This window comes from Pelmatolapia mariae, linkage group LG14, assembly GCF_036321145.2.
Source record: "Pelmatolapia mariae isolate MD_Pm_ZW linkage group LG14, Pm_UMD_F_2, whole genome shotgun sequence".
In the NCBI taxonomy this organism is placed as follows: Eukaryota; Metazoa; Chordata; class Actinopteri; order Cichliformes; family Cichlidae; genus Pelmatolapia; species Pelmatolapia mariae.
The window spans coordinates 18257962-18272301 of NC_086239.1; the positions used below are offsets into that span (position 1 = coordinate 18257962).

A 14340-nucleotide genomic window follows, 5' to 3' on the forward strand; every position below is an offset into this window, starting at 1 on the left:
ATTCTATAATATGTCTGTCATTCATCTGACATTCCAGCACATCTGTCCTTGTACTCCCCTCATCTCTCCTTCGTCTTCTCGATTCTCTGTAACTGTACTCACCTCTTCAACCTCCCCAAACCTTTGTTTTTACCTCCATGCCTGCAGTCTTTGCATATTTCTCTGTGGATGGTGACCTCAGCAGGGCTTGACTAATGTTAGCTCAGCCACCTCCTCCTCTTTGCAGCCTCTGGTGATGAGGAAACCTCTGCAGCGACACTGATGCCGAGTCTGCAGACAAACCAACAGACAGAAAACACAGACCCTCGAAAATGACTGAGAACAGACAGCCTGATAGAGTTTCTCTAAAGCTCTTAAAGGACTTATCTTTCTCTTCTTTTTTTTCTGTATAACATTTTTTTTTATTATTTGGTTCTGACATCATATATTTGCTTAGATGAAGATGGCTTAGAAATAATGGAACAGAGAAGAGACGAGAAGGAGGATCATGGCCCTGTGAGGTTTTGGGCTGACTTGCTCATTGTGCTCCTGTCTTCCTCTCGTAACAAAGCTACCACCAGATGAAAGCTCTGCAATGGATTCTGCAGCGTCTGTCAAGGTTTGACATTTGGTTGCACAAAGTCACCGGACTGTGGAACAGCACTGTTAATTTAGATTCTTCTCTTTTTGAGGACAACACAGCTACCACCGTCCTCTCTGTTACACTGCCTGCAGAAGAATTTGCCTTAATCAGATTTCAATTTTATTTTTTATTTGTTTTTTTGTTTTGTTTTTTTAAAGAGAAGATGTAGGTGGAGAGTGACAGGTCTTCACTGTCAGTCCGGCATTTTTTTAAGCACTCACCTTTCTCTCCTCTGTCTTCATCTTTCTGCTGTGTCACTCTGTAAATCTATTCAGTCATGCCTACTCAGTCAACTTTCCTTTAGTGTATTTGAGCTCTTCTGATAGGTTGTTTTTTATCTCTTCGTCAAAATAAAAGGGTAAAGTAAACCTGTTCTCATAGTTTTAGGTGAGTTGTTGGGCATTTGTATGAGACAGTGCTATTTTTCATGTCTCTCTCTGTATTTAATCTTACTTCCACAGTGACACTGTGATTATTTGTGTACTCTCCATGTAAAAGAATAGCATTTTTTTAAAAACTATCCCAGAAAATACTCCAAAGCTGACCCTATACGAAAATGGAAATATTCCAGACATCCTCAAGACCCAAATGCTATAGTAAACATTAATTATAAACCCAATTACACAAACACATGAGTACATGTGCATCTAAAAAGCCCTCACAGATCTCGGAACAAAGATGAGGGTAGATTGTTAGATGTGTTGCCTATGGTCATTATTAAAGTGTCCTTAACTCTATTCCAGATACACCCATGAGGACATGACTGTGTCTTATTTATGCCCCTGCTTTGTAATCATAGTAGTGCAATATATCTGACTTTATATTAGTTAGATTTTAACTTAAACAATTCTAATCTTAAAAGAAAGAAAAGGCAAAAGTTAAAATATATTGTTAATGAAAAAATAAAACCAAATCTTTAACGAACCAAAAGGATTGTGCACGGCTGGTTGGTTAGACTTAGTGTGCCTTGATGCCTAATTAGTTGTCTGACTGATTCATATATTGACAGACAAACTGACTGACTGTTACTGAAGAACTGTTTAGAGGACTGGCAGTCTTTGTCTTCTGGTCATTGGTTGGCTGCTCAAATGACTATCTTATTAACCGCTGAACTGCCCTGCTTTCTTTATGGCTAAATAGCTGGGAGTTAATCGCACTGACCAACTGGCCAAATATATGACCGGATAGATGATTATGTACTGTGATTGCAGTAATTGCTTAATAAATGGACTGCCTGACCAAGTAACTGACAAAGACTGTGACTCACTGCCTGCCCTGCTTCTCTGGCCATGTGAACGGATAGCTCGCAGGCTGGTGAGATGTCTCTTGGTATGTAAAAATCTGGCTTTTAAAATGCTGTAATCCAGTTGGGGGGTTGAGGGGGAGTGAATGAATGACTGGACAGTTAGGTTGACTGTCCATTGCATTGGCGTTCGTCTTCTCACCAGGCTAGCTGACTGGCTTACATAGCAAGTCATTTCTGCCTTTTTGGCACCAGTGTGAAGTGTTTCATGTCTTATCAGCCCCAACCATTTGCTTCTACAAAGCTGTTCTCCCTCTCTCACACACCCCTTTCCCTTCTTTGCTTGCTCCCTCGCTTCTTCTCCATTTTTCTTTTTTGTCACATTCTCTCTTTCTCTTAATCTCTCCTTCACACTTTCCCTCTTGCCGTTTCTATCGTCTCTTCTCCTTGTAGCGATCACTGTTTGTATTCTGATCTCCTCCCTCATCTTTCTTCTGTAGTTTCTTACAGCCAAAACGCCCTGCATCCCTCTCATCCTGCTAGTCTCGTTCCCATTACCATCCTTCTTTCCTTTCAACCTCCTGATTCTTATTTCTTCCTGTCTTCTCCCCTCCCATTCCTTGCACTAACTCATGATGCCACATTAGGCAACACCCAAACATGATGCTTTCTTCCCAGCAGTAAATACATGCGCTAACATCTTGTACACACACAAACTCACTCACTCACAGCAAGACAAAAGTGTCTGGAGCAAACTGATAACAAACCTTAAGGAGGCATTAAAGTGATACACTGCCACTTTTGCCAGAGCTTCAGCTAAAATGTGTGTGTCCATATGTATAGTATATCCTTTCGTGTGTATCGGCTTACATAAAACTAAATTAACTCAGCAAAGTAGACTTGTCAGACTTCAAGCATTTGACCTTGTAATTGAGATGGCTGCATTCTCCTTAACACAAGCTGACTAAATGATTCCCGCTGAGAATCAGTGATTAAAGATGAAGCAAACAAGCGCTCAAGGTTATTTTTTAAGGGAAGGACCCGATAAGGCGCTTCCATTTCAGGGTCAGCAAAGAAAGTTGTTTGGACGTGACAGGATTGGATTCACAGAATTCACTATAAAGCTGACACTAAAAATAAATAAAATTAATAAATATGCATTAGAAGATATTTTCATTTGCCAACTGCCAAGAGTTTGATTTGGACAATAATGCTGCTCTCCATTTGACACTACAGCATGTGCACGAATACTTGTGGATATGATTTTAAGTTGCTTATTACATAAACCTTAAACCAATTATATCAGAAACAATCTCAAATTCAAATTAAGCTCTTAAAATAGGAATAGAGCGGTTTATTCAAAATGAAAATGGGAAATAGGTGTAGCAGTTTATTGAAACATGTGCAAAGATACATGGAAATAGAGATATATAAATAAATAAATAGCTCGTTACAATTCTAACAAGCTTGAAAGGTATGACACCTTAAACGCTCAACACAGTCTGAACTCTCTTAGCTGAACTTTCTTTAAGTTCAGCTAAGAGTATACTTCTCCAGTCTTCTTGAATGACATTCAAAGCTCCTCTTTGAATGTTGGCTGCCTTTTTGTTCTGTTCTTGTTCAAGATTATCCCACACTGCTTCAATAATGTTGAGGTCCAGGCTCTGTTTAGGCTAAATCCTGACTGATAGTGTTCCACTGTGTGTGTCTTTTTTATCAAGGTGTGCTTTCACTGCATTGGCAGTATATTTGGGATCACTGTCATGTTGAAACATGAAACTGTTGCCAATCAGATGCTTACCAGATGGTACCTTTTTGTGTTCATAATTTATTTTGAAACGATCCCCAACCCCACTAGCTGAAAAGCTGCTCTAAACCACGACAGTACCTCCACCGTGTTTTACGGATGGATGTAGAGAGCAACAGGAGAACTATTGCTCAAGACCGCATTAAAAAATGACGACAAATTTGACTCCTTGGAAACAAAACATATCCTAATGAGATGAGATGTGGCTCAGGACTTTTTGCACTGTTGTACTGTTATGTGGTAACTGTTTGGAACCCAAATGTAAAATGTGGGAGGGTTTTTAGGTAGCGCAATGCAAAATAAAAACATATTTCAAGAAATAAATAATGGCTTCATAATAAATTGGCTAAATGTAAAGCTGGAGTCAGCTGTCTTAAAGTAACATTTAGCAACATGGGACACCTAATTTGTTTTTTCTGTTTTTTTGTTTTTTACATGTAAAGATTAAAACTGAGGAGAAGTATGTTGTATTTTTCAGCGAATCCCTTGGTTGCATTCATTCCAATGGGCAATTGTGCTAAGCTAACCGTCTCATGGCTGCAGCTTCATAATTAACTTACAGAATTACAGTCTAGCTCTGAGCACATATATGTTAATGGGAATTATTAAGGTCATAGGTTAATGTAGATAGTGCTTTAACCATGCAACCACATCAATCAGATTATAATATTGCAAACATTTGAGTTTCCTTATTTTTTGTGTTTATTTCATATATATATATATATATATATATATATATATATATATATATATATATATATATATATATATATGTTTGTACAAGTTGTCTGCATTACAACTGGTTCCAGCATTCAATGCACTTGTACTGATTTCCTCACACACTCTCTTTAATCTTACTTTTTATCCCTGGTATGCAATTGTGATGGCTCTGTGCATCTGTTTAATTTACATGAAACTGCTTTGCTTTTCACATGATTCATGTAGAGTCTGTGGAATTTGTGCCCCGGAAGCTGCTAATGTATCTGATAATGATATTTTTGGGAGAAATGTTTTGGTTTTTTATGTTTTTTTTCTTTGTATGATATGAAACTGAGCACCAAAGGGCAAATGTTTGTATTTAATGATGATGACGATGATTGTCTTGGTAGTGCAAATGTTCAGCATTAATATTCAACATAAATTAAGAACTGATTTGAATGCTTGGCTTCAAAAGAAACAGATTTTCTTAAGTCTTTTACTGAAAAGTGGAGAATTCTTTTTTTTCTTTTTTCTTTTTTGCAAAAAGCACCTCTGAAATGTGTTGTTTTTGAATTGTCTAAATATAATGTTATTTTCTGTATGGTTTTTTTACCTTGTTTATGTGGAAGAACAAAAAGGCGTGCACGTCCTAAGCAAACTAAAAAAAAATGATGAACTCATTTTAAAAAAACTATTTTAGAAAAAGAAATGTTTACAGCTATTACAGTGAACATGCTTAAAATAACAATGATAGTACTTTATCTTGATGCTTTTTGGGTTTATTTTATTTTGGTGGTGGCCAAAATACCAGACTGGAGTCTTCTGAATGGTAATCCTCAATCCAGTGAGCAGTGTCAGGATGTCCAGCAGAGGCGGTGGGGAATGCTTTTAATTTTCAAGATATTTACTCATAAACTAAATTAGGAATCAGATAATATAAGATAGAAATTCTTCTGCAGTATAAATCATCTTTACATTTAGATAAATGCAAAGTCATTAAATACCCCCCACTGAGAAGAATTTCTCATTTTACGCCTCAGTCGTACACAAGTGCACAAGTAAATGGTTTCATTTCAAGCTCTTTGTTTGCTGAAGAGAATAAGGATCAATATATAAATCCAACTTCCCTTTGAAGGATTTGTTTGTATTGCTCAGCTCCTGTTGTGAGATTGTTTTAATCCCTCTGCATGCCTGCCTTTGAGCTAGACTTTTTCTTAATGTAATTCAATTTCCCGGATTGAAGATTCTCCCATTGATTTCATCCAGATCTGTGTTCTTTATTGCTCATTTGACCTCTTTGATTCATGTCAGCATAAAAATTCTCCTTGATTAAACTGTACTTGAGTTTGGTGTGAATCAATTTCATGAATGAAGAATTCAAATGTTATCGTTTGTATGTGTTTTATCGTCCACATTTACTGTTTCATAGCTTGGCCATGTTGGGTATTATACCGGGCCTGTTTGATTAAACAGATGAGATTAGTCTTTGATTAAAACAGGTTTGATAACATTTAATAGGCTTTGTTTCATGTGGATTACAGGGTAAGCTGCCTCAGGCATAATACCATTACTCACTGCTTCTGATAGATGCACTGTCACTCAAAAGACTCTCTGCGTCTGTGTGCGTTTCTTTTCTCTGTGGATATCCTACGTGCAGCGATATATTTGTGCTATTCCTAATACACCCACCACCTCACATTAAACTTGTTCTTTTCGCTTTCATCTGTGATAACTGCATGCACAGAATTCATTTCGCCTAAAAGCACCAGTCTCCTCTGCTTTTTCTTCTCCTTCTTTGTATTTTTCTTCCCTCTCATACATTTCTCTCTTCTCAGCATTAATGTTGTACTAAGTCAGGTGAAGGTCCCTGTGGAGTCATGTAGACGAAGGCATAAAACACAGTGCTACAAGTCAGAAAAACAAGATATAAAACTTCACCTTGTAAAAAACATCTGTAATATATATATTTTCCCATTTTATCAACTATCATGTTTTATCAAGTTCTGGCTTCTGTGTTTTACTAACAAGGTAGTTTGTGTGTGAGATTTTATGCCCACAGTTACTAACACATGAATCTGAATATGTGATGGTGGGTTATATGGACATGGTCCTGTATGTTCACTATGATATCTTAGGGTGATGTGTATGTAGTTTATAAAATTCAGCTTTCAAAGGTTCTGATTTGCTCTTTGGTCTTTTATTCAATCCTGTAGCTTTGTATTGTTTTCATATCTTGTAGAGATTTGTTACTCAAAGATTGTTTTTACAAAAAGAAGTTCAATATAAGCTTCTCCTTAAAATATATATACATGTCTGTTTTTCACAAGAATAACATCACTTTTCTTTGTACGTGTTTCATACATGGTGCATTGTTTGTAAGCAGACTGGTTCCTCTTAATTCCTGCCATCATGTTCGTCCAAACAGCTGTCCTTCTTCCCTTATGCTGGTTTTGTAGGAGGGTCCTTACGTGATGCTGAAGAAGAACTGGGAGCTTTATGAGGGCAACGACCAGTATGAGGGATACTGTGTGGACCTTGCCTCTGAGATCGCCAAACACATCGGAATTAAATACAAGATCTCCATTGTACCAGATGGGAAATATGGAGCGAGGGATCCAGAGACAAAGATATGGAATGGCATGGTTGGCGAGCTTGTGTACGGGGTAAGGATGGAAAAATTGCAGCATGCAAGGAATGCTTTGAATTTTGTTCTGGATTTTCTGTTAAGTATCAGAGTATGGTATTTAAATTAAATCACAATGACATTACAACAGCATCACAAATCACGTCCTGTTATGGTGCACTTCGGTGCCTTTTGGCAAAAACTTCTATAATCTTTGCAGAGGTCGTATGAGCTGCAGAGCCATTACATCATGCAATGACCGAGAAATTCTCAAAATGACTCCCTGCAGTATAGCAACTCTCACAAGCTCTGCATCTCCATAGTTGCCAAGTTAGCTTCCCACTGAGATGTAATGTCATGGCAGGTTCACTTATTTCTTGAGATTTTTGCCAAGCTGGTTAATTATGCCATATACTCCCAGGCACAGTCTGAGATCTCACAATGCTGTCTGAATACAAACTTTATTAGCACACACAGGACAATGTCAGTCGTCGCTTTGACGAAGAGTGAAAGCGGAGACATTGCAGCAGAACACCGACAGAATTAATTACCCTCCAGAATCTGGAAGGTGACACAGCAGAACATTGACTAATCGGGTTTGATTTGCATCAAACACTCACAGTCCGTTCTGATAACTCTTCTTCCACACACAGAAAATACTGTACTCCACTTGTAGTCTTTGTCTTTTCTTTGTTGTACTTTACCCCCCCTGCATCTTTCCTGTAATTTATTTTATCCGTCTCTCTATTGTGCATTAGGTTGAGTGGGTATTTGATATCCTGTCCTCTCTGTTTTCTTTTCATATCACTTCTGTCCTCCTTCTTTTATATTTGCTGTTTACTTTTCTTGTGTTGCAACATCTTTACTCCTTGTAGCAATGCGCTGCTATCGTAGGTTGTTTCACTTACCACTGTAGCTATCATTTAGAATCATGCAATCATTCAGCAGTCTGTGTCCTGAATTAATGGTATTTCTGACTTTTCTTTGGATTTTGTAAATGTGTGTAAGTCTGTATGCACACTGCCTTTCATGTCTACTGTATGAAATACTCCTCTGTCGTTCTGGGTTTCCATCACCCGCCTGCATTTCTTTCAACCCTCTGCTCTCACACTTCTTCTCTCACCTTTGAGTCCAGTTTCCCTTTGCTTTGCTCATTGACAGTTTGTATTCATTATAGCTTGTTTGTTTTATATGCAGTTTGCTGCAAATTAACTGCATTAAAAACATGAGAGTGAAGTGAAATCTCAGCCCCACCCCTCTCCTTCACAGAAAGCAGAAATTGCTGTGGCTCCACTGACCATCACCCTGGTGAGAGAGGAGGTGATTGACTTCTCTAAGCCTTTCATGTCTCTGGGAATTTCAATCATGATCAAGAAGCCTCAGAAGTCTAAACCAGGTGTTTTCTCTTTCCTGGACCCACTGGCCTACGAGATCTGGATGTGCATAGTGTTCGCTTACATTGGAGTCAGTGTTGTGCTGTTTTTGGTGAGTTATTGTTACATACTAGGTGTTAGAATTTGAGCTGGATCCCAGGACTGGACTAGAAAAGTAACTGAAGCCTTGGGTTAAGGGATGAAAGCGCATACAGTAGCTACAGGGTAATGATATATCTGAACCAGTTAGCTACATTGAATTTTCAGGCTTGTCTGCTTAGACCCTTACAGGGCACATTTACTGTTGATCAGAAGGTTTTTATTGTAAGGTGCTTTTTTTCCCTGACAACTCATCATGACTCTTGTCTCTGAGAGTATATATTTTTTATGTTTTACAGATTAGCCCTCAATAGCTAATGCATTTAAAAATTTAAGAAGTATGACAGTACTCCCTTTACACTCTCAGCTGAAATGACATTTACAGTGTTGAAGACAGCTTCTAGGCAGGAAACCATTAGATGCTTAAAGGCATCCTCTATGAACAGAAATATCATAATAGTGATGTATGCGAGACATTTAAATGCTCAATGTCAGATATTTAAGACAGCCCACTTTAGCATGCACAAGATCAGCATAAGCCCTGTGATACCAGATTGTCTGAATATTCAAGGAAACAGTTTTTCCTCTTTTATATAAATCAGAAATTCACTCTCCAAGGTTTTCCTTTTATCTGTTCTGAGATGTTAAACAGATATCTCTCGCCGTTTGCTAGCTCAGTTTGCCTCTGAAAACACATTTGTATCATTTTGTATTAACTTCTGTGTAAATAGATTATAGCACAACTTAAAAAATGCAACCCTACCCAACTAACTCTGTGACCTGTGGACTGATGTTAAACAAAAAAAGAATACAACTCTGGTCAAACTTGAAAATTTAAAGGTGCCAAAGGTGATGAAGACTAGGCAATGCTACTTGCTAGGAAATGGAGTCCACTAATAGCTGATAACCATTTTCAAAAATACACTTCAACAAAAACTTCTGCTGTTTAGTTGATAGAGGCCACCATGCTTTGGTGTAATGTTGCAAGCCCATAATCAGTGTTCATTCTCAGCCTCTGCATCTTTTTATTAGCACTACTTGTGCACTATATTATTAAGCTACATTTTTAAAAATTCACAGAGTACACTTCAGCCCATGGGCTCCTGGTGTCCTGGTCACCAAACATTTGAACATTTCAGAAAAGACTCGCTCCCAGGCAAGAGCGATTCACCACACAGCAACATATTACTGATTAAACTCGTGCTGTGGATCAACCATCATGTTTCTGCCTAAGGTTTCCCATATGATGGCTGTAAATACGAGCTTTTATTGACAGCAATTTAACCTTCATGCTCTGTCTTCCTTGTGCTAATGTGTTTATATTAGCCTAACCATAGCTCTGTAGATATCAACCAGGTAAGACAATATTATTTGTCAACTAGCCCAATGGCTCTGGTTTTCCATATTTGTCCATATCCCATGTTATAGCAGTAGAGCTATTAGTGCTATGAGTATGTTTTCATTATTTAGAAATACTACAGTCAGAACATGTAATGTCATCTTTTGGTGGAACCTAGCTTGCTAACTTCTAATCCTTGTAAAGCCTCATATTCATGAATAACTGGATATCAAGCTTTACTGTAAGCTTTACAAGCAGCATTTGCACCTGGAAATAGCTAATGACATCAGATTTAAAAAGTGGATCAAGGTTTTTGTTTTTATTTATTCATTTTGTTTTGTTTTTTGTTTATTATTACTGTTATTATTGTTAAAGAAGTTACAAAAAATTATCTGGATTCAAATATGGCAGTAATGACAGTGTTAGTGAGACGGTAAGCTAAGGCTAGCTGACTTCTGAAACTTTAGCAAAACATAGTTAAGACTCTGTTAAGTCCAGCTTCTATACATACTCCCAGGAGTCGTCTTAATCATGAAGTAATTTGAAAATAACAGCTAACTAATCAGCTAATGTTATCAAATGACTATAACCAAAGTCATGTAACAAAGTTACAGGTTACAGTTAACCTTAGCTTGCTAAGGTTCTGGAGTTAAAATTATTTGTGTACATATTAACTGAATAGCCAGTCAAATTACTTCACCAGCTATAGAGGAACACGATCCATCATATCACACAGTACTGTGTATTTGCCAAAGTTTGATGTAAGGCCAAAAAAATATTCCTTGCCTCTATATAAATGAAAAGCCTAATACATTTTTGTACTTTACAGTCACGTGTGATAAAGTAGAAAAGTGGAAACAAGAAAAAGTGGTCTGATATAGACTGTAGAGTCAACAATTGTGTAGCTTGCAACCACAAATGTTCTTTTCTGATGACCAATGGCCCAAAAAGCTATTTTTTCTTATTTTGCTGCTTTCTTTTCCAATGTTTCTGTTGTTTTTCTGCCACACAAAAATACTGCCACACAACTGTGTTACCTCAAATGGGTCTGTAACTTTGTCTACACTATTATTATTACTGAGCAATGCAGGGAAATGACGCCAAGCCAGCTACCTGTACTGTAATTTAGCTGCACACCATGTCTACTGTTTTTAGCTTTGTCAAGTCCAAGTCTGTTGCTATTATATTTATAAGCAATATTTAGTATAGATTATATACACTGGTATCGCTGACTTACATCTCTGGCATTTCCTTTATGTTCTAATGTTGTGGAAGAGCATAATAACATTGGCGGTAGTGTTGTCTGTGTCTCATTACCATGTGGTTAAAAAAGGGGATTTTAACCATTTCAGACCTTGGTAGTCCTGTAGTGTCTTTCTTGAAATTAAAATGAAAACATTTGTGTGCATATTCAAGTCCTTAACATGTTTTAATTTTAAATTTTAATGTGCCTATTCAGCTCTTCTTTTTCTTTAAATTGTTCTAACCACTTTTCTGCATATGCTATCTTAGGTGAGTCGCTTCAGTCCGTATGAGTGGCATGCAGAGGAACCAGAGGAGGGTGCCACGGAGCAAGGCCCCACTGACCAACCTCCAAATGAGTTTGGCATCTTTAACTCCCTGTGGTTCTCACTGGGAGCCTTCATGCAACAAGGCTGCGACATCTCACCACGGTGAGGGAGGGAAATGATCTGTGAGAGACAAACAGAGTGCATTTGTGTATGCGTGTGCGTCAGACTGAGCGAGATCATATTTAAGGCTGTGTACAGGGTGAGTGTGTGGGCTGGGGAGAGCATGTGTGCCTGTCTAACTGTCTGTAATGCTTGAGTGCTGTAGTATTAGGCAGTGGTGATTCAGACTGTTGACAAAGTGAATCACCTCTTTTAGCACTTTTCTAGGTTTAACTGAGCTGGGCTGATACACCAAGGCACACACATGCAAACACAAAAACGTAGAAGTGTGAAGAATACACCTGCATACAGTCCAGTGGTGATGTACATGTGGGTCTGTTATGGTGGAAGATTTAGCAGTTTGCTAGGTGTGTATGAATCTTTAATGCACCACAGAAGAGGCAGAGTCCAGCTATATTTTTAGAATATTTATAAGAATATGCCATTTTATTATTGATAACCTGAGAATGCAGTTTAGTGAAATATTCATTGCCAGCATCCTCAAGACCTTTAGGGAGCAAGTCTAAGGAGAGAAGGAGCAGCAGGGAGCACTTCACACTAAAACAAATGAAAGCAAAGCCTGATGAGTGATGAACACAAGAAAAACATAGTGTGATCAGTTGAGTTTGGGAGAACAATAAAAAAAAACTGTTATGTAAGCATTCACACGTATATGGAAATGGAAGCTTCACACTTTAGGAAGATAAAGTGGTTGCTCAACTGAACATTATTCCACCTGCAACGTGACATTACAACCCTTTGCGAGTTTCCTGAAATCGTTAAAACATGAAGTTTATCTGCCTGTGGGAGAGTTACACTCTCCTTACATTTTTGGAGATTATCTTTATAGCTGCAATGAGTCCTAATGGATTTAGTCTTCCAAGCACAAGACATCGAAGAGAATCCAGTCAGTAAGATCGACACAAATGAAAAGATCTTTCATGCTGCAGCCCAAGCAACGGTCCATTACCCATACTGGGATCCAGTGAGTGGATCCAGTCCTGGAGTGCTGTGTATATGTATTGATTTGATACTAAGAGGTCAGGGATGCAACAATGACCTTAAATGTCACAATATGCACTGCAAGGGAAATTTACAGGCAGTCTTTTGCTGTTTTCTAACAAGTCGGGTGACTTCTGGATTTCGTGTCAGCTCTTTCCAGATGATATAGTTCTGTTGGCTTCATCAGTTGTTGGCCTCCAGCTCAAAGTGGGAATGAGAATTAGCTTCTCCAAATCCAAGCCCATGGTTCTCGACAGGACGAGGACTTAAAGTATCTGGGGTTTTGTTCCAAAGTGAGGAAGCGGAAGGTCGACAAACGGATTTGTGCAGCATTTGCATTGATGCAGATACTGCACAAATCCATTGTGGTGAAGTGAGCTGAGCGTAACACCAAAGTGTAAAACTACATTGCTACACTTACCTATAGTCACAAGCTCTGAGTAATGACCAAAAGAGATCATGATTATGTGGGGCAGACATTGGTTTTCTCTGAAGCATGGCTGGGCTCATCTGTAGAGAAAGGGTGAGAAATCTAGTCATTCTAGAGCCGCTGCTCCCCCACGCCGAAAAGAGCAAGTTGAGATGGTTAGGGCATCTGATTAGGATGCCTCCTGGGTGCCTTTTAAGCAAGGTGTTCTGGGCATATTCAGCTCAGTGGAGGGCATACAGTATGCACAGGACACTTTGAAGAAACTATGTCTCTCAGCTGGCTTGGGGACAGTTCCTCTGGATGAGATGAAGAAGGTGGTTGGGATAAACAAGGGGTGGGATGGATGGATGGATGGATGGATGGATGGATGGATGGATGGATGGATGGATGGATGGATGGAAAAAATGAAAATGAATTAGTCACTTTTACATTGCATCTTAAAATATATTTAAAGAGGAAAGCTTTTCCTGATTTTACCTGAGTTTCAGGTTCTGTTACCATTTTTTATTTCTTAAATTATTTCTTTTGCAGCACTTCAATTGTCTTTGGTGCTTGTTTTATTTTGCTCAGTAATCATTTTACTTTGCTGCTCCTGCGAAGGACTTCATATCACAGATCTTGAAAAGTGGTATATGCTAAACTTTATCATTATTCATTATTTTCTTCTTCTCAAGGACTATTCTGCTGTTTCTGAAATGAATTGACATCAAGAATCACTCAGACATTTGTGCTGCATCTCCATTTGCATTTCTCTTTCAAAAAAAGAACAAAAGTTTCTTTTCATCCCCACAAACTTCACTTTCGTCCTCCTCCTCTTTTGCTCCTCTGCCCTTCTCTTGTGCTCTCGCATCCATCTCTTTCATACCCTCTCCTTTTCTCTCTCCACTTCCCGACACATGTCGTCTCCTTCTTCTCCCCACTTTACTGTGACTGACAGGCCAATTCTAGCCTTAGCACACAAAATGGAAAACACTCACATCGGCTGCGCGCACAACCACTCAGAGGCGCACGGTCATACAAGTTGTGCACACGAATAAACAGACACTTTACAGACTTTGCTTTCCTGATACACACACATGTAAAAGAACAAAACAGCCAGCGTATAGTTTCACAACAGTCCAACACACACTTGTGGACCTTTCTGTCACTTGCAGGTCCTGCGCATAAGCTACAGCTGTCATATCAATAATGTGATACTTAACATGAAGCCAGTGTTCGTCACATAAATCACTACAGCCTGTCACTTCCAATACAGCACAACGTCTCCATAGGCCAGGATTACAGCGGCCGCAAATGCCAGATTATATTCTTACAGTAAGAAATGTGTGTAGTTTATCTTATGGATTTTTCAAACAAAACTGGGCAATTTAGGCTTAAGATTTTTCCTCATAGAAGCACCTCCTACAGTTACAATTGATGAAGTAAATGCACTT

The 14340-nt window shown here is 38.5% G+C and overlaps 1 protein-coding gene across 4 annotated transcripts in view; it reads left to right on the forward strand.

The window, feature by feature from the left end:
• The window catches only part of gria4a (glutamate receptor, ionotropic, AMPA 4a), a 116418-nt gene that overhangs the window by 68739 nt on the left and 33339 nt on the right, over nt 1-14340 (forward strand). For all 4 annotated transcript variants that reach the window (XM_063494205.1, XM_063494206.1, XM_063494207.1 and 1 more), the window contains exons 11-13: nt 6828-7034; nt 8264-8479; nt 11318-11478. In XM_063494205.1, coding sequence (XP_063350275.1) covers nt 6828-7034; nt 8264-8479; nt 11318-11478 — 584 coding nt within the window. The remainder of the gene's footprint in view (nt 1-6827; nt 7035-8263; nt 8480-11317; nt 11479-14340) is intronic.